At 48.9% G+C, this 18,858-nt stretch overlaps 3 protein-coding genes across 3 annotated transcripts in view; 1 reads left to right on the top strand and 2 right to left on the bottom strand.

Annotated features, from left to right (window-relative positions):
* Positions 1-76: 76 nt before the first annotated feature.
* On the bottom strand, positions 77-3,283 carry RPAIN (RPA interacting protein). The gene is made up of 7 exons (XM_062507145.1): positions 3,206-3,283; positions 2,610-2,789; positions 2,025-2,088; positions 1,445-1,559; positions 1,206-1,269; positions 969-1,103; positions 77-248 (listed from the first exon to the last, which is right to left on the bottom strand). Exons 1-7 carry the CDS (start codon positions 3,281-3,283, stop codon positions 219-221), a joined length of 666 nt encoding a protein of 221 aa, XP_062363129.1. The 3' UTR covers positions 77-218.
* Positions 3,284-3,398: 115 nt separating this feature from the next.
* Positions 3,399-13,191, top strand: NUP88 (nucleoporin 88). The gene is made up of 17 exons (XM_062507073.1): positions 3,399-3,632; positions 4,051-4,220; positions 4,806-4,931; positions 5,164-5,250; positions 5,919-6,095; positions 7,047-7,230; positions 7,648-7,798; positions 8,387-8,485; positions 8,607-8,697; positions 9,033-9,134; positions 10,053-10,211; positions 10,653-10,778; positions 11,324-11,389; positions 11,629-11,709; positions 12,035-12,161; positions 12,528-12,646; positions 12,975-13,191. The coding sequence occupies exons 1-17, from the start codon at positions 3,399-3,401 to the stop codon at positions 13,036-13,038; spliced, it is 2,163 nt and encodes a 720-aa protein (XP_062363057.1). The 3' UTR covers positions 13,039-13,191.
* Positions 13,192-15,695: 2,504 nt separating this feature from the next.
* RABEP1 (rabaptin, RAB GTPase binding effector protein 1) overlaps positions 15,696-18,858 on the bottom strand; it is a 44,583-nt gene continuing 41,420 nt past the window's right edge. The window contains exon 18 of the mRNA XM_062506845.1: positions 15,696-17,232. Within this exon, the coding sequence (XP_062362829.1) occupies positions 17,131-17,232 (102 nt within the window). The 3' untranslated portion in view covers positions 15,696-17,130. The remainder of the gene's footprint in view (positions 17,233-18,858) is intronic.

The raw sequence follows: 18,858 nt of genomic DNA, 5'->3' as shown, positions 1-18,858 counted from the left end.
GATGTACTACTAAAGACAACACCAAGGCCAAAATAAACTAAATATATTTATTCCAAAACATGTCCTGTGTGATTAAAAGTGCAGGTCAAGGCAATACTACTGCCTTCTGAAGTGTCTTTTTGACACAGCAGTTAGAAGTATGTACACAAGAGTCCTAGCAGCTCTGGGTGAAGTTTAGTATTGAAGTCTTCCAGAAGTAAAGCAGCAGCTGAATCACCTTAGAGGAGAATCATCCAGGAGTCACAGACCTTCATAAAAAAGTTGAACAGAGAAGCTGTGTTAATGTATAAAGTTCAAAACTATTTGAACAGGAAAAACTATTGATTGGGAAAAAAATTGCACAGAAGAGTTGTTGAGCACTGACAGAGGCGGCCCAGGGCAGTGGTGGAGTCACCATCCCTGGAGGGATTCAAAAGACATGTAGATGTGGCACTTGGGGACATGGGTTTGTTGTGGCCTCGGCAGTGCTGGGGGAATGGCTGGACTTGATCTTAGGGGTCTTTTCCAACTTAATTCCATGTCTCTATTTGAAATGCTCTGCCCCAACGCTAGTTTTACATAGCAAAGCAAGCACCAGCTCTAGCTTGAGCCAAAGGGCTGCTGTGTGTTCTCTGAGACAGCTGGATGAAGTTTTTGAGGAGGCTTAAACAAGTAATTTTTAAAACTTTTCTTCATGAACCACTTATGTGAACACATGGTGCACACAAGACTTGGAAGCTGTTGGCTAAAGTTGGAGCCCTAAATTTGACAGGTCTTCAAGAGACTCCCTAATCCAGCAGTTAAAGGTGTGCACTTTGGAACTTCTCTTTTATGGTTACTGGTGGTTAAAGGCAAAGCCATTTCCAATGAATTTTGTGAAAAAAAACAGCCACACAAACCCCGGGGATCAAGAGACTTGTTTCTGCCCATGTAAGTGAGACCTGGATCCAAGCAGGGATCCTTTCCAGGAACCTGACATTTACACTCACCGGGCAGCTCATGAGCAGACTGGCTTCCTCCTCCATGCCACTGGTGACTGTGAACTCGGGGCTGTGCAAGCACCTCTGACTGTGCTCTGTCAAGGTGCTTTCCAGAAGTGACCGAAGCTTCCCTTCTGTCATATCCTGAGAATAATTGATTGGAAGTCAGCTAAGCTCCCGTCTTGTAACTCAAAGCTGCCTCTGCAGCAGCAGAGATGCCACACAACACATCAGAGCGCAGCTTACCTGTGTGCTGATGTACAATCCACACTGGCAACAAACCAAGTGAGCCTTCACAGTCAGGTTATTCCTGGGAAGAGGAAACAATGAGTATCATGACACCCAGAACCACCCACCCCAACAGATTCAGATCATTGCTCAGGCATTTTTGTTGAAATGAACAGCAGCCTCTCGCTGCACGTTTCTAAGCCCAGACTGCTACAGGAGAATGGGGAATCTGATTCCATTGCCAAGGGCTTTCTTACTTTCTACATACTGGGCAGATGACCCTGTCAGTGGCATCCAGGCCGTCGAGCATGGCATTGAGACATTCCTCATCAAAGCGCAGGCTCCGTTCGTACTCCTCGATAACCAACTGCTCTGCAACAACACAGCACAGCAAAACACCCTCAGGGCTGGCCTGGGCACCACAGGCAAAGCTGCTGGGCAGCTTCTAAGAACTTTTATTCCTTTGAGTCAGATTTCTACAGTTGATGAAATCATTCCTGCTAATCTAGTTTTTTCTATGGCTCAGCTGGTCTCATATGGGTCTATCAGCACATTAGAAACATTCTGAATTGATTTATAAAAGTTACTAAAGCTACCAGACTTCTCTGTCTTGTTTCTCTGGCCTCTCTCACAGACCTTAAAATGTCATTTAAACTCTTAAAACTGTAAGAAGTCTCAATACCTCAAAGCTTCAACACCAAGATTTCTAAGGAGGCTCTTCCCCTGTATCACATAGTTTGCAAGAACCAAGGGGTGCAGCCTCAGCTGTTCTGCATTACTAGGAAATCAGGGATGTTACACATCAAATAGGAGTCAGAAGATGTGTAAAGATCTTACCTTGCAAAATCAATTCTTGTTGGATCTCTTCCAGTATTGCCAGCTCATCAGGGTCCTCCAGCATCTGAAAGGTGAATCATTCAATAATCCTCCCATTCCAGCCACTTTCTCACTTCCAGCACCTGACTGAGCAAAATAAGTTCACTCTTGTTGTCCTGTCTAATATATCCCTGTGTTTGCAAACCCGTGCACCGTAGGAAGCAACCTGTACTGTAAACACACACGCAGAGCCAACCAGAACAGATCCAAGTACAGTCTGTCCAAGAACTTGCTTTTTAAGACATTAGGTTTCATTTGCATTCTCAGAAGAGGGAAGTGACAGAGTAGCTATAAAAAGCACAGATGAGGAAACCAACCCTCTGCTGTGACTCACAGGCTGTTTGTGAAGGAAATAAGGAATTTCTCCACTCATGCCCAAAGGCACTTTCACAGCTCAACACCCTGCCTGAGCTGTAGAATTAGGAAACCCTGAAGCCCCTGAGTTTTTTCAGCTCCAGTAAGAAGCTGAAGTCAGACCCGCAGGGAGTTGCATTTGATACTCCTGTATCACACGGCTGGTGTTGATGCTGGGGACCCAGCACTGACCTGCTCCATGGGCTGATCTCCGCGGAAGCCAGGCAGCCTGTCCCGCAGCTCCTGCCATTCCTGCTCCATCACCTCCTGCACCAGCAGCGCGCCCGGAGCCGCCGCACACGCCCCGTCCCCGGCCTGGCGGTACCGGTCCAGCAGCTTGGCCCGGCTGCTTCTCAGCCTCTCCATGCAGCGCTGGGGACAGGAGAGAGCGCCCGGGGCCGTCAGCGCCGGCTCGGGCGGGGCACGGAGGGGGAGCCGGGGGAGCCAAGGGGGGAGACACGGCGGAGGGGCTGCGACACCGGGAGTCCCTGAGGGGGGACCCGGGGAAAGCCGGGGACCTGGAGAGCGGGATGGGGGGAGGCACCGGGGGTAAGACACGAGAGACGGCGGGGCGGAACAGGGCCGGCCACGTCCCGGAGGGGCTGCGGGGCAGATGGATGACAGCTCCCGGCGGGAGCGCTGGGTGCTCGCTGAGGGAATTCGGGATGAAATTAGGAGAGAGCTTCGGACCGGGCGCGGTTCACCCGCCCCAACGGGACCAGTGCGGCCGCGCCGAGCGAGGTCCAAAGGAAGAGAGAACCCATATGCCCCATCCCCGCCCCGCTCACCCTGCGGTACGTCTCCCTCCAGGACGGCCCGCCCGGGCTCTTGTACCGCGCTCGGTGCCCCTGCACCGGCGCCGCCATCGCGTCGCACCCGCAGCGCGCCGGGCCCGCGGGGCACGCCGGGAAATGTAGTCCGCGGGGGGCGGCGCCGATTGGCCGCGGGGGCCGTGACGTCAGGGCGGCGGCGCGCGGGGCGATGGCGGCCGATTGCGGCCCGGCGGAGCAGTGGCGCGCGGCGCTGCCGCAGCACGCGCTGTTCGGCCGCCTCCGCGAGCGCGCGCCCGCCGCCCCCCGCCCGCCGCGGCTCCGCGACCTCCTGTGCGGGCTGGGAGCCGATCTGCTGCTCTGGGACGGGCCCACGGCCGCCCTGCTCGCCGTCGGCCTGCGCCGCCTCGGCGGCACCGACCCCGCCGCGCTCGGCCGATACCAGGTGCGGCCCGCGCCGAGGGCAGGCGGGAGCGGCGTGTGGGGGGGGGGGGGGGGGGGTGAGAGGATCGTGTGAGGAGAGCGGTTTTGTGAGGGAATGGGGAGTTTGTGAGGGGATAAGGAGGATGAGGGGCGTTTGGGGTGTGAGGGGCCGGGCGGACCGTGAGGGAAGAGGGGTGTGATGAGGGGAAAAGCGGGCCGTGAGGGGAGGAGGGGCTCTGTTCCTTAAAGGCATTTGGGGCAGTTCATCATCCCTCAGCCCGCCCTGGGGTGTGTTCCCCAAGGAGCCTCCTGCTCTGTGCCCTGGAGCCGGGTTGCGCCTCACTCCGTGCCGTGTAAATCACTATCCAAAGTAAGGGTGAGCTGTACTTCCGCGAGTGCTCTGAACGGCTTGTGCTTCCCTGTACCATTTCTGTTTTCAGACCCTTCTGTGTATAAACCCGCCCCTTTTCGACGTGCACCAGACTCTGCTGAGCCCCGCCCAGCACCATGTGGCGCTCGTTGGTACCAAGGGGCTCATGGTGCTGGAGCTGCCCAAACGCTGGGGCAAGAATTCCGAGTTTGAAGGTGGGAAATCCACGGTGAATTGTAGGTGGGTGAGACCCAGGTGGTTAATGACGTTCTCTGTCCTGCTACTCTTCCTCCATAGCCTCCCTTTCTTGGGGTTAGGCAGATACAGAAGACACTGGTGGAAGGTGCAGGTTGTATTTGGGTTGTGGGGCAGTCGTGAATGAAATTATTTTGGCTCAAATACTTGCTGCTTATCAAATGACTCTTCTAAAGTTGTTGCAGTTGCTGAAGAGCAAGACGCTCCTCTGGTATTTTCAGGCCTTTCACAGAATCACAGAACGGTTTGGGTGGGAAGGGACCTTAGAGGCCAGCAAGTTCCAACTCCTGCCATGGACAGGGACTCTGAGCCCGGCCCAACCTGATCTTGGACACTTCCAGAAATGGGGCAGCTTCTTTGGGGTCCTTCAGCTGTGGCAGCTAAAAGCAGATGTTGGGGGAGAAGTAACAGAGAGCTTCAAGTTAAAGCTGCCTCTCCAGCTTTCAGAGTAGTACACGTAAAGGCTTAGAAACCTTCTCATTGTGTCTCCAGCTCTTCTTGCTCCCACTTCCCTTTAGAAGTAGCTTGTGTGTTTCTGGCCACGGTGCAAGTCTGTGCTCTGTATTCCAGCACCATTCCTATTGCGGAACGGTTCTTCACCAGCTCAACATCCCTGACTTTAAAGCACGCAGCCTGGTACCCCTGCGACACCTTGGAGCCCCACATTGTGCTCTTGACATCGGATAACACCATAAGGTAAACCCCATTTGTGGCTGATTATCTGAAGCGTGGTGTTTCGGTTTGTTTTGTTTTTGTCCAGTCTTAACTTGTAACTTTGTATTTGTTTCCTGCTATTTTTACTAGAGTTAGCAATAAATAAAACCGGGTAGGAGGAATTTCAGACCGACAGCAACTGATGTTCCTGGGTCAACAGGGAATGTGCAGCAGTGCCAGCAGAATGAACATGACTGCTGTTTCTTTCCCCCAGGTTTTACAGTCTGAAGGTGCCTCAGACACCCATCAAAGTGATTGTGCTTTCAGACACTGAGGAGGAGACCCTTACAATCAAAACAGGGTTGGTGTGGCTTCTTCTCTTTTGAAATGTTTCTGCAGAATAAGCTCAGCATTCTCAGTTGTGTTTTTAATGAATAAGTGATAAATGTGCCTGAAAATCTGATATGAATTCTGTAGTGCTAGCACTTCTTCACAGCAGAGTACCTACACTTTTCCTTCTCCTTCATTTTCTTTCTTTCTCTCTTCTTTCTCCTTTTCTCTTTTTTCTCTGTTTCTCTTTTTTTCTTTTTCTTTCTCTTTTCCTCTCCTGCTCTCCCCTATCCTTCTAAAACAAAAGTGGTGACCAACTGTATAGTCAAGTGTTTTTCAGAGTAGCAGTTTGAAAAAAACACATGGACTTTAAGATGGGGTTAAGGATGGGTTTTTGAGGAACGTAGAAAATAGATGTAGAAATCTTTTTATTTCCCTCTTGGCCTGGTTGGAAATGGAAATCTTGCAGCACTGGTGTGCCTCACAGGAGTACCAGAACACCTTTTGTGTCCTCTGAAGCTGTGGGGGCACTGCAGAGCCGGTGTGCCATGAGAAGGGTATCACTCCCACCCTTCTGTTGCTGTGGCAGGGCGCTGCTGGGTGAGGTTTGGCAGGAATTTGGCAGCACATCGCTCAGGACCACACAAAGCATTGTACCCTCAGTCCTTGCTGACCCCAGCTCGCTCTGCCCCGTGCCAGGAGAGCCTACACAGCATCCCTGGGGGAGACGGCCGTGGCCTTCGACTTCGGGCCGCAGGTGCCCGTGCCAAAACACGTCCTGGGCCAGCGTGGCAACGAGGAGGTGCTGGGCTACCCCCTGTACATCCTGTATGAGAATGGAGAGACCTTCCTCACCTACATCAGCCTGCTCCAGAGGTAGGGTCTTACCCTCAGTGCTCACGAGCTGCTTGGATGTTTGTACTGTGCTGGGGTGAGAGAGTCTCCTCCCAGCTTGGCTGGGACTCTGTGAGGGATGCTGGGCTCATTGCAACCTGTTCTGTCTCTGTGGCAGTGCTGATAGACTGGAATCCAAAACCAGTGTGTTGACCTTTCTCATCCAGACATTATGGGTACAGCTTCCACTGCTCAGAATGCACTGTGCATTATTTGCTATCAGTAATCTGATACAAAGACATAGGATTGTAAAAAGATCAGTGGGTCTAAGGCTGTTCAATGTGTTTTGTGGCCTTCAGTTCACAGCAAAGACATCCTTAGCTGTGGATGAGGCTCACTGAGCCAGAGACATCCTAGGAAAATAAATATTTGAAGAGCATAGGGGGTTGACAGGCATGTTCTGCAATGGAAAGTCAAGATGATTAATCAAGAATATAAGTAAACATTATACAAGAAGGAATTACTTTAGAAAGCTGAGGAGATGGTGCAAGACCTACAAGTTAGATGTTATGTAGCTGAATATTAAAGAGTGTGGTACTCGAGTTAGAAAGAGCACTGTGTGTCTCTGCACTGAGCAGATCTGTCTGCAGGCAGTGACATGGCCTTAGTCCATCTAAAGTTCTGCCCAAAGAAACGCCACAACACAAAATGCTGCTTGTGAAGTGCAAGAAACCGGTTGAGCTTTCCACGAGTACTTTATGTTCTCATATGAAAATGTTTCCTCATGAATTTTCGCAGTGTAGTTTTGTGGTTGCTTTCAAAGCACGAAATAAATAATATGAACTCTGATTTCCCCTCTGAGATCTCCGCCAAGGGGCTGCAGGTCAGACTTGTAATCTGCAGAAGGGATTCAGAACTCCAGGCCATTGCTTGACAGCCACGGGAAGTGCCCTTGCAGAGCTGGCGCTGAGAACAAACCCATCTTCCTTGCAGCATTGGCAGCCTCGGGAAGCTGCTGGGCCCCCTGCCTATGCACCCCGCAGCCGAGGACAACTACGGCTACGACGCCTGCGCCGTGCTGTGCCTGCCCTGTGTTCCAAACATCCTGGTCATTGCCACCGAGTCGGGGATGCTCTACCACTGCGTGGTGCTGGATGGAGAAGAGGATGATGACCAGGTACCTTGTCTTGGTTTGGGGTTTTTTCTGTTGGCGTTTTTGATTCTTTAATCCAAGTTCCTGGCTGCAAGGTGGCAGGATGCCTGGAACTGTGTGCCAAGTGCCAAAGCTGCGTTCTTTTAGAATGAGGTAGTGAGTCTTCGTCCTGTTTCAGCCAGTCCCTGTGGCTCCCTGACACTTACTTTAAATCTCAGTCCTGTGTACCCTGATAGTAGATCAGTTTTTGATCAAGTTTAGTATGATCTAATTTAAGGAGGATTTTCTAAGAAACCCTGGGTTTGGGTTAATTTTTTTTTTTTTAAGTAAACTTCAACTACATTCCTCAACAATTAAAACCTGTAACTCTTTCTTGATGCTGTTTATGTTGGTATTCCTACTTAAATGATGTCTCACAAAAGAATTCAATGCTCTTTACAGTCAGAAAAGTCCTGGGACCCAAGATCTGATCTTATTCCTTCCCTGTACGTGTTTGAATGTGTTGAGCTGGAACTTGCACTGAAACTGGCGACAGGAGAGGAAGAAGATCCTTTGGAGTCTGACTTCTCTTGCCCAATCAAGCTGCACCGAGGTAGGGCTGTTGTTCAACTTATGGCTTTTTATTCCATGCATTTAGGATCCAGTTATTTGCATGTTCTCATTGGTGTCAGACAAACAGGGGGACTAGAGTAAGGATTTGCCTGATGCCCTCAATAAAAGCTGTGGAAAGAGCACGCCTGGGATGGGCTCCAGTGTTGGCTCAAGGGCAGATTACTTACATGATCCTGTCTTCTGAGGGTTATAAAGTAGAAGTTTCTGCATCTGTGTTGACCTGTGACCTTTTTGGGGGAGTGCTGTGGGGAGGGTGATCCTGAGGGAAGGACCTGCTTATCCCATGGAACCAGGACAAAGTGTTTGAGTCTTTGGGAACAAGCAGCTTGTCAGAATGCTGGTCATGTTTTCAATGGCAGATTATTAAAACTGGCAATCTGATTGATGCAGATGTGGTGTGATAGAAGGGGTTCAAAACAACTCATCAGTGTTTTAGACATTTAGCTTTGCACTTGCATTAAGATGTTAAAGCTGACTGGACACTAACACAGGATCAGCAGTGCAAGTGTGAAGGGTGAGTTTTTCTCAGTTCAGTGCCATCTCTTAACATTTTCTGCTTCAATTTCAGATCCCAAATGTCCCTCTAGATACCACTGCACACACGAAGCTGGTGTCCACAGTGTGGGTTTGACATGGATCAATAAACTGCATAAATTCCTTGGTTCAGGTGAGTGAAGGAAGTAAGGAACAGATGAACATCTGCCAGTAGCAGGCTGGTGGGTGCAGGTACTGCTGAATCCCTTACCCTGCAAAGTGGATCTGATACATCCTGACATGTCTCCTTGTAGATGAGGAAGACAAAGACAGTTTACAAGAACTGGGAGCAGAACAGAAGTGCTTTGTTGAACATATTCTTTGTACAAAGCCACTGCCATGCAGGTAAAAAACCAAACCCTTTCTCAGTTGCTTTCAAATCAGGGACTTGGCTATGGAAAATATTTATGCTTTTTCATCTTTTGCTGCATTCTTGCCATTAAAGTACTAAAGTAAGCTCAAAAAATTTCAAACAATACAACTGTGCATCAGGATTCTTACTGCACAGTTAGGGTAGTATCTTAAATTCTTGTGTTACTATCTGAAAATCACCTGTCAGACCAGCAGAAATTTTCACTTCCATTTACCTGACCTTGGAGTATTCCCAAAAGAGTGAATGTGCACAACTTCAGGAGCAAAGAACTTTCCTGACTGGGTAACTTTTGTGTTCTTTCCTTCAGGCAGCCTGCTCCAATTAGAGGATTTTGGATCGTTTCTGATGTCTTGGGGCCCACAATGATTTGCATCACCAACACCTACGAGTGCATTACAAGGCCTCTCTTGTACGTGGTTCTCAGTTCAAGTCCATGACTGCATGGGAAGGACCAAAAAAGGATATTCCTATTTTTCAGTTACTCTTTGTTTCACCCCAGACTTCTGGACCTCTTAGGACACACAACGAAATTTTATTTTCTGAACATTCCCTGACTGAGCTCTGGAGTGTTACTGTAGTAGTTACCTACTGCTGATAAGGTGTTTGTAGGGGATATAATTAATCAGATCAGTTTTAGTGAGTATTGGGACAAAAAATGTTCTTGATGGTATTGTTGAGGCTTTACAGTGGTGTGGATATTCTTAATGGGCTACTGAGCTTATGTGTGGATGAAAGGGGAAAAAAGAAGTAGGATTTTAGCTTGTGCTTCCAGTTGCTTTCTTTGGAGGTGGTGGCAAAGATACAGAGTGGTATAAATGTGCATTTGCACAATGAAATGAACGCCTTGAGGGGATGACACTATTTTCAGCTTATTTTTTGCAGGACAGTGTTTATGGTAGGACAGTGCTGTCATCAGAGCCAGTGTTAACATCAGGTTCTCCTACAGACCTTCTATTTCTTTCTTTCTATGTATTTCACTGTTCTCACACAGGTGGGCAGTGGCTGGGCAGGGTACTTTGTGAAGAAGGTCATGCTGCTGTTCCAGTGCCTGCCTGCCTTGTTCTGGAACTTTCTGCTCCTTAAGCCAAAGGATATTTATGATTCTTGCTAGTTTGAGCCATGACCAAACACTGTGGGGATATGAGCTTTACCTGCCCTGCTGGGGCTGGATTTACCACATGACTGAAACAGCTGCTTTTAGAGCCCCCTGCAGTAACACAGGAGCTCCACAGTGGAGTTCCTCACTTCCCCTACCAGTTAAGCTCTGATCTGGTTTCAGTTTGAGTGGTCTGACTGTGTTTTTGTCCCTCGTGCTGCTGTGTGGTAGAAGCACTGTCCACCCTGCCTCCCCTCCCCTGCTGTGCACCAGAGAGGACAAGGACCTGGCCGTGTCCCCGCTGCGCATCGTGGCCGAGGCAGAGCATTCCTTTGAGAAGCACATCCAGGGCATCCTGCAGCGCAGCTCTGCCAACCCCCTGCATCTCAAGTAAGCAACGTGTGTTTTCCTGGGGCTCCTGAAGTGGGAACACTTGGGAACAGCTCCTGATGGAACAGCACATTGCCTTGGGCAGTGCTGGCAGTGCTGGGCCACAGCTCCTGCCACTGGACTGGTCCCTGTGTCCCTGTGGGGATGGCATCCAGTCCAGCGATGGTGCAGGCTGGGAGGGGATCACCTGGCTCCAGTCTTCTGCTCAAAGCAGGGCTGCCTTCAGCTGACGAGGTTCTCATTGCTTGGCCCATTGGGTTTGGAGTATCTTAAGCTACCTTGGGATTTCCTCATGTAAGAAAAAATATTTCTAGCAAAGGGATTTCACTGTAATCCCTCACTTTCGTAACAAATCCCCCTGAGCCTTTACCATAAACACTGGGAGTGGTTTAGCCTTTCAAAGTAACATGTTAGTAAGACTGCAAAGATCTCCATCTTAAGATCTGCAGATAAAGATGCTGCTCCTCCCCCTGAAGAATGCCTTCAGCTCCTCAGCAGAGCCACCCAGGTGTTCAGAGAGGAATATATACTGAAGCAGGACCTGGCAAAAGAGGAAATTCAGCAAAGGTAATGCAAAAGTCTCATAAAAATGGCTCGCCAACGTGTCTCTGACACAGCAGCACTAAGCACTGAGCACCCACCCTCCTCTGTGGGTCTAATCCTGGTGAATGAGTAAATGTACTAAATGAAAAATTAGTAATGAATACCAGAGCTTGAAACTGAGTTATCAGGAAAAGCAGGAGTGAGTTTAATAGTTGATCTCTATAGTGGCTCATAGGGGAAGAAAAAAAAGAGGTAAACATACACACACACATAAAATACTCGTCTCGTGGTGGTGTCTGCCTGCCTGGGCCTGTGGGTGGCAGGAAATCTGACCTCAGCACTAATCCTGACAAAGGTAAATTACCTTAAGTCTCTGCTGCTTCAGACCATAGTCGGTTATTTACACAATAGAGTTAGGACAAAATGGGAGGTTTTTTTTCTCACCACTGCCCCTTTTTCAGTGTCTTTAGTTCTTCCCACTCCCAGCATTTTCTGTGTGGTGTAAATCCTGATTCCCCTGGTTGCAAGTGGTTTGATTTTTGATTTCTTTTTGTATGTGTTTACTTCAGAGTGAAGCTGCTGTGGGGACAGAAAAAGAAACAACTGGAGGATCTGAATTACTGTCGAGAGGAGAGGTGAGTAGAACCTGTCTGCTTTATCAAGTCAAACCTCAGGAATGATGCACCCGTGGTGGTGGTTTGGACGAGGCCCTGTGTGAAACAGGTGACAGGTGAAGGCATTCCCAGCCACAGTGAAGCCTGTAGGTTTGCTCCCTCCTTCAGCTGGCTTCTTCAGTTTTCTTGGCTTATTCCCACACCCTGGCTTGTCCTGTGTGTGAATCTGAAGTAAGGAACTGTTCCTCCCTTGCCTTAAGGAAAAGTTTGCGTGAAATGGCCGAGCGCTTGGCTGACAAGTACGAGGAAGCCAAAGAGAAGCAAGAAGACATCATGAACAGGTGAGTGCACACGGGGCTCTATTTCACATCACACCACTGATGTTAAACCAAGTTTGCAGGCGTGGTAGAACGGAGTGGGCAGGAGCTGCTGCACTGCTTTGTTACAAGACTGGACTTCTGAAATTCCCTGTGCTGGGGCTTGGTGTGATTTGTCTCAGGCCTAGCCTGAGCCAGCCCCATGCTCAAAAATGCCACCTGAGACCAATGGAAGGGAAGGGTGAAGCCCCTGAGACTGGGGAAGCGTGGCCAAAGCACCAGGGTGCAGGTGTTTGAGCAGACCTGGGTACCAGGGAAGCTAACTCGGAGACATTTCTTGCTCTCAAAGGATGAAGAAAGTCCTTCGGAGTTTCCACTCTCAGCTTCCTGTTCTGTCTGACACTGAAAAAGATATGAAGAAGGAACTGCAGACAATCCATGACCAGCTGCAGCACCTGAGCAATGCTATCAGACAGGTGAGGGGAGGAATGACCCGGCTGGGAGGTTACTGACAGCTCCTCCCTCAGTGCTGACAGATGAGTCCTGCCAACAAAGTGATGCTGTCCTTATGTTAATCAGCATCAATTAGTACTGAAGGGGCTTTGGCCCTTATTGGTAATACAGACAAACCTTTGCACACAGTATAAGCCCTCAGAGCGGCTCCCTTTCCTCAGCCTGGCAGGGACATTTCTTCTCTTTGTGGGAAGTGCAAAAGCAGGCAGATTTGAACCCAAAAAGAACCAATTAACTGCAGTACAACACAGCAGTCTGTAATTCACAAGCTGTCACTGTGGCCGGCAGGATCAGCACTGAGTGGGGCCTTCTCTTTTCTCAACTCCCAGGTGAAAATGAAAAAGGAATACCAACAGAAACAGATGGAGAAGGGGCGAAGCCCCCGCAAACCCAGCATCAGCCTCAGTGCCTACCAGAGCAAGTGCATCCAGGCTGTCCTGAGAGAGGAGTAAGTGCAAGCTGGGCTCCTGAAGAACCTGAGCCCTGGCACTCCTGTCCAGTGCAGGTGCCTCAGGTGTCAGTGCAGCCGTGCTGCAGGAGGGGCTGGGGCAGAGGGGCTGAAGCCCAGGACGTGCAGCTCCTGAGAGCAGCACTCTGTACACCAGGTATGGAAGTGCGTTTTTGCCCCGGGATCCCAGGGCAGTCTCTAATCCAGCCTGGGATGACAGGCACTGCTCCCATTCCCCACTTCTGCCAGCTGAAGCGTTTCCCTTCCTGCTTAGTTCTGTGCAGGTGACACCTGCAGCCTTTTCACTCGGGGTATTTTTTTCTTGAAGGGGAGAACACATCCGGGAGATGGTGAAGCAGATCAACGACATCAGGAGCCACGTGAACTTCTGACATGTCCTTGGAGAGGACCCTGCACCCAGAGGCTGGATGAGCTTTACCTGCCCTTGCTGTTCCCCCTTGTATATTTACCGTTTGTATGTTGAACAATACACCTTTTACTTATTATTTTGTAAAGAACTGTGAAATAAAATACTTTTGATATGACTCCTCACATGCTGTGGATTTTTTCTCGAGGGAAGGGGATGTGCTGCACGTGTTTTATATTCAGGGTGTTAGAGGGTAATCCTTGCAGCTCCTCAGGAGTGCAGGATTGCTGCTCCCTGGGGTTATCCTGGAATAGGCTCCCACCCTCGCTCCATCAGGGGTTCCATTGGGGGGTCTGTGGCAGGAGGCAGAGGAGAAAGACCAGAGCCGTGCACACACACACACTTCAGCAGCTTTTTTTTAATTTGGAACACTTTCTCCATAAAGGACACACCTTCAGTACAGTTAACAAATGGTTACACTGGAATCCTGGAGACAGCAGAATTCTACACCCACGATTGCACAGGACACCAATGGCTTGGCGCACTGGAATGCAGTATTGACTTCCAAACACTGTTTGCCTTTCGCAAAAGATGGCTCTGGAGTCCTTCTTGCCATGACAAGGCCAATGCAGTCTCTGCTGTGGACAGACTCTAGTGGACGGTAAATAATTGTTGTCCCTCCCCCCTGCCCTTGGAAAAGGCTCCAGGTGAAGCTGAGGGGGGACAGGAGCGACTGCACTGCTGCAACAGGGGGCACTGCTGGGGAGGGACCGGGGTACCAGACATGCTGCAAGAACACTTTGTACAGGTTAAGACTATACAGGTACAGGAATGCAGACAGAACTCCATCTGGGCCCTGCTACCAACAGCTCAGCCCCTGTCACAGCTGGGCAGGTGACACTGCCTGAGACGGGAGAACCCACCCTGGCCCCAGCCAGGCTCCACAACACCCAAAACTGGAAGGAAAAGCATTTGTTTTCTCATGTTCACAAGCAGTAACACCAGAACCCATCATCCAGTGAGTACACCAAGAGCTTTTCCTACATTTACAGTGTTCTAGGTTTGCTCTGCAAATTTGGCACACACTGTTTTGTTTTGCTTTTAAAGGCCCCTTTAAGTTTGAGCTCAGCAGAAACTTGGTTGCTGCTGCTGAAGGTTTGCTGTCCTTCCCCAGGAGGGACAGCAGTTTGAAGGGAGCACATCTCCCACCACTTCAGTGAAGAGCCAGGGTTCCAATTCCAAACTGAATTGTTTGAGTCTGACACTACAGCAGTTGGTGAAAAAAGGTGACTCGTGTTCCAACACTAAAATCAGCTGGTACTGTCACGGCTGGTACGGAGACAGGAGCACAGGTGTTCAGGTGAGTGAGGGAACAGGGTGGTGAAAAGGGAAACAACCATGCAAGGACTGCCTGCCTGTCCTCTGCACACCAAAAGAAGTTACTTCAGGGACTTGTGCAGTGCCTGGTTCACAAACAAGGAAAAGCACACAGTGCACACCCCCCCAGGCCTGCAGCTTGAGAACAGCTCCACTGGCCCCGGGGCTACCAAGGAGCCCAAACCACTTGCCCCACTCACCTCCTTCCTGCCAGGCTACAGCCATGACCTCACCCTGACACCACCACACCTTGGGAAAGCTGTACCTATGAGCCATAAAAACACACCAAGGAAAAGCCACCCAGCCCTGGAGCACCTGAAACACCCTGAGCCAGCACAGCCAGGGGTGTTCAGAGCAGACAGGGCTGCTGAGAACAGGCCAGACACAGGAACCAGTAAAGGATGCTGAAAGGCCAGGAACAGCCCCTTCCCCTGCTCTCTTGCACTAGGACCATCCAGAAACACAACCCAAAAATATTTTACTGTGAAAGACCTCAAGTCTCAGTTCCTCAAGAGCTCAGCTTGCTGAGGAGGGCACAGGATGTGGTGCAGTTTTGCCATACAAGAGGCTTCCTTGCACCTCCTGCACAGGGGGAGTAGCCACCAATTACAGTAACTAAGCCCATAACCAGCTGCAGGTTAGTTTTTGGGCAAAGGAGGGTGGGAACAGAGGAAAAAAAGCTTTTCTTTCTGTTCTGCAGCTCCTACTAAAGGCCGGTAGTTTTGTCTCCAAAGTCTACCCAGCCACTGGAAAACTGAATGAAAACATCTGTTCCTGGATTTATGCATCAGGACCTGGCTGCTGTCACCCACAGTTCAGCAAATAGTGAGAAAGGGTAAAAAATCCCTATCCTGGTAATAGCCAGATAAGACTCAAGCCACGTTTCAACATCACCTTTATGTGATAGTAAGTGTCACCTCTAGACATGACAGCTCTGCCATCTGTTAGTCATCACTAAGGTGGGAAAAATTGCTTTTAGGTGTCAGGATTATGAAGGGAATTAATTGCTAGGGTGAATAAAACGTTTTAATTCTTGTAATGAGTGGCAAGGAATTAAGCTTGTATGATACTTTTTTGGCTGTTTTTAAGGCATTCCTCTTCAAAACCACTGGTTCTGACTTCATGTCAGTAGCAGGATATACACTGCTAGAAATAGGATCTAAGCACTTAAAATATATAGTCATGTGCATTGCAGTTTGGAGCATTTTCTGTCACTTTTGAAGGTGATGAAGAAAAGCAGATCTCTGGCCAAGTAAGTGAAAAAAAAAACCCAGCAGGGAATGGAGGAAAAACAAAGAGGTTTTTGTGCAGTGAGATCTGCTCCTTCAGCCTCCTTTTAACTGAGCTGTAAAGTTCAAGAATTGGGTTTGTAACACCAGGATCAACACCTGCAACAGTTCAAGAATCCCTCCAGCTGCAAGCATGGAACTCCAGCAGTGCAGGAGGAGGAGGAGGAGGAGGAGGAAGGCTCATGTTACCTCTGGACATTTACAGAACAAGAAACCCAAACCTGCCAACTGAGTGATCACAAGAATTTCCTGCCTCTGCAGCCACATGGCTCAGTGTAATTTAACAGGGAGCAGAACCAGGGGACAGCACAGGAGCCACCTCTGAGCAGTGCCAGGTCACCAAAGAGCTGCACTGCCCCCTCCAAGCTGCAGCAGCACCATCCTGCAGCTCCTGCACGAGGCTGACCCAGCAGAGGGGTCAGGAAGAGCTTCACTCATTCAGCACCTGCCTTCACACCTTGTGCCACCCAGAGCAGAGCACACCTGCACCACCTCAGGCCAATGCTCAAACATGCACATGACTTTCATCAGTTTTTTTTCTGCTTGGGTTTTTTTTTTTTGTTTGTTTGCTTGGGGTTTTTTTGGTGTTTTTCTCCACAGAGAAGGGATTCCAGACACTGCTCAGCTTTAGGAGATGAGAAACAACTGGTTGTAGCTCCATATTCTAAATTACATTTTTGAAAAGAGATTACAAAACAGTGCATTTCTTGTGCTTTTCTTTCAGTATCTGAATTCAACAGAAAAATGGAAAGGAGTTAAAGTCTTAGTATAGTATTCTTTTTCTTTTGGATTAGCATTTGTCTGTTCAGGAGATACACAGCTCACTCATATCCACATTTCAGCAGCATTCGGATTCTTCACAGAGCCAATGGTTTTAAAAAACAAGTACTGAGTTATGAAATAAGATCAATATCCAGTGTCCTGCTAATAAAGTCATATTTTAATATAAAATATTCATACAGCATACTCTACACCTCATTCTCTCTGCTAGCTGAATACTGTTACTGACTATTCAAACAGAAAAACTTCAACCACTTTGCTCTTCAATGTTTTGGAGGGACAATACAGTTTCCAGCAGCTACTTTGATCACAGTAGTGGGGGAAAGGACAGAGGGAAAGACAGGGGTATATGTTCCAAAACTCTATATTAGGTTACGAAGTCAGCTGAAAGAGGGAAGTTTTTCAGAATGTAAGGACTGATCCCACTCAGTGGAACACGAAACACTGCACTCATTAGTGTTTCCATTAGAAAGTTCTCCTTCCTACACTAGAAGTCACCCTTGTGCTCTCCTCCTGCCCAGTACAAAACCTTTTTCCCCTCTAGAAACAAAACTTAAGTCATCGCTCCCCTCTGCTGTCTTCTGCTCTCTCGGTTAGAGTTAAATAATAATTAATGTTGCTATAAAGATGAGTTAAAAACCCCAGACGCAGCCTCGGAGCCCATCAGGGTGTCATGTTTCAGGGAGCTGATTAATGTCCGTCAGTTTTGTGTCGTTCAGGATTGCACGGATCCTCTCCAGGGAATCTGCCTGCCGGATCCTCTCCAGCTGCACCTGCAGGGAACCAAACAGGCACCACCATCAGCAACGTGGGAACAGCTCAGAGCCAGCTCAGAGCAGGCCCAAAGGGAGCCCCGAGGGATCCAACATCACCAGGGGCTGAAGAAATGCAAGGTGTGAAGGAACACAAGCTAAATTTGTGCCCAAGAATGGGAGGAAAGAAGACATGAGGCAGTTGAGATTGTAAAATAAACCCCCAATTTCTGGGGGGCTCCAGGCATCACCAGCACTCTCATGTGTTGTCTCATGTTTTGTCTCACATCCAGTCACTGTCACTGTACTAGAAAACTGGAGATGTGCAAAGTAAACCTTCCCCAAAAGAATGTAAAGGAGCAGCCCAACACGTGCCTTGGAGTCTTCTCTCAAGATCACAGCCAAAATGCTCTTGGAGCAAACATCCCATTTCCAAGCTCACTCCTTGCTTTGCTGGTATCCAGTTTAAGCTATTTCTTATCTGCTGAAAAGGGCCCAGCAGAGCTATGGTGAAATCAATGCAAAGAGAGCACAACTGATTTCTTCCTCACACTCAAACTTTCACATTCTTTGCAATAAGATCTGGGTTTTCAGTCATTAAGTCCCCAACAAGCATTTAATTGCTTTTTAGCCCTTCCTCTGAATTGCTGATAACTAATTTGGCCAGTGGACTCCTCACACAAAGGGTCCTGCCCAGGCTCTCACTGACAAGGCCAGGAAAAGGAATAACCCTGGCAAGAAACCACAATCCTCCTCTCATGGTCATCTCACACTGCACAGTGCACATGGCACAAACCATTGCTTAAACTGGAGCACAAACTGATGTGCAATAACTGCTCAGGGCAGAAAGAAAACACAAAACACAGAGCTACAGTTTTCACTGAGCTCATACTGAAGGTTACTAAACTACCTGCAAGTTGTGGAAGTGTCCATGACACATCTTCAAAGTGATGGCTGATTACTCTAAGAACTGCATAAACTGGTGGCTGCAGGACTTTAAAACACAAAAAGAGAGGATGAGGACAAACAAGAAGCAACTTCCCATGGCAGGACAACTCAATAGTCTCCTTTATCCTACCAACTCCTCCAGCCACAGAGCCAGAGAGGACAGATCTCTATTGTCCATCCAGCTAAACTGTGTCTAGTAAACAAATCTCCCACAGTCTGCTGTTAATTTTCCAAGTAAACCTGAATGCCTGACTCAGGAAATGTGCAGTTTGAATTCTGCTGGATGTCACTGAGGGCCTGGCCAAGGAGTCCAAGGAGATGGGGCTGAAATTCAGCACCTCCTCCGTGAGCAAAGTCGGAACATAAAGGGGGTGCAAACTCTGGGAACACAGATCCTGAAGGTGAGCCCAGTCCAGCCTGGCCTCCCCAGGACACTGAGAGTCCCTGTGCACACACAGACTGCAGCAGGGAACAGCCTGACAAACCAGGATCAGCCTCAGGGACACCCCTGACAAAATTCCTCCCCTCAGCCACCTCTTGGCATCTCACATCAACCAGGTTCCACTTGGTAGAGGAAATACAAGGATAAGAGAGACAATAGCAGGGACAAGACTTAGCATGTATAAACAGAAAGCAGTAACTGTAACACAAAGAACCATTTCATATATTCAGACCAAGCAGTACCAGTTCCTTACTTTG

Source organism: Cinclus cinclus, chromosome 22, assembly GCF_963662255.1.
Source record: "Cinclus cinclus chromosome 22, bCinCin1.1, whole genome shotgun sequence".
NCBI classification, from domain to species: domain Eukaryota; kingdom Metazoa; phylum Chordata; class Aves; order Passeriformes; family Cinclidae; genus Cinclus; species Cinclus cinclus.
This window is presented reverse-complemented; position numbering and strand designations above follow the sequence as displayed.

What these genes read in the sequence shown, in the direction of transcription:
- RPAIN (XM_062507145.1), bottom strand. Translation starts at nt 3,283, where the DNA reads ATGGCGGCGCCGGTGCAGGGGCACCGAGCGCGGTACAAGAGCCCGGGC. An exon ending in ACAAGAATTGATTTTGCAAG is followed by an intron (nt 1,560 to 2,024) that starts GTAAGATCTTTA and finishes GTGTTGTTGCAG; the next exon opens with AGCAGTTGGTTATCGAGGAG. An exon ending in ATCTGCCCAGTATGTAGAAA is followed by an intron (nt 1,270 to 1,444) that starts GTAAGAAAGCCC and finishes TCCTCTTCCCAG; the next exon opens with GAATAACCTGACTGTGAAGG.
- NUP88 (XM_062507073.1), top strand. Translation starts at nt 3,399, where the DNA reads ATGGCGGCCGATTGCGGCCCGGCGGAGCAGTGGCGCGCGGCGCTGCCG. An exon ending in TACATCAGCCTGCTCCAGAG is followed by an intron (nt 6,096 to 7,046) that starts GTAGGGTCTTAC and finishes TCTTCCTTGCAG; the next exon opens with CATTGGCAGCCTCGGGAAGC. An exon ending in CAGGCTGTCCTGAGAGAGGA is followed by an intron (nt 12,647 to 12,974) that starts GTAAGTGCAAGC and finishes TTTTTCTTGAAG; the next exon opens with GGGAGAACACATCCGGGAGA.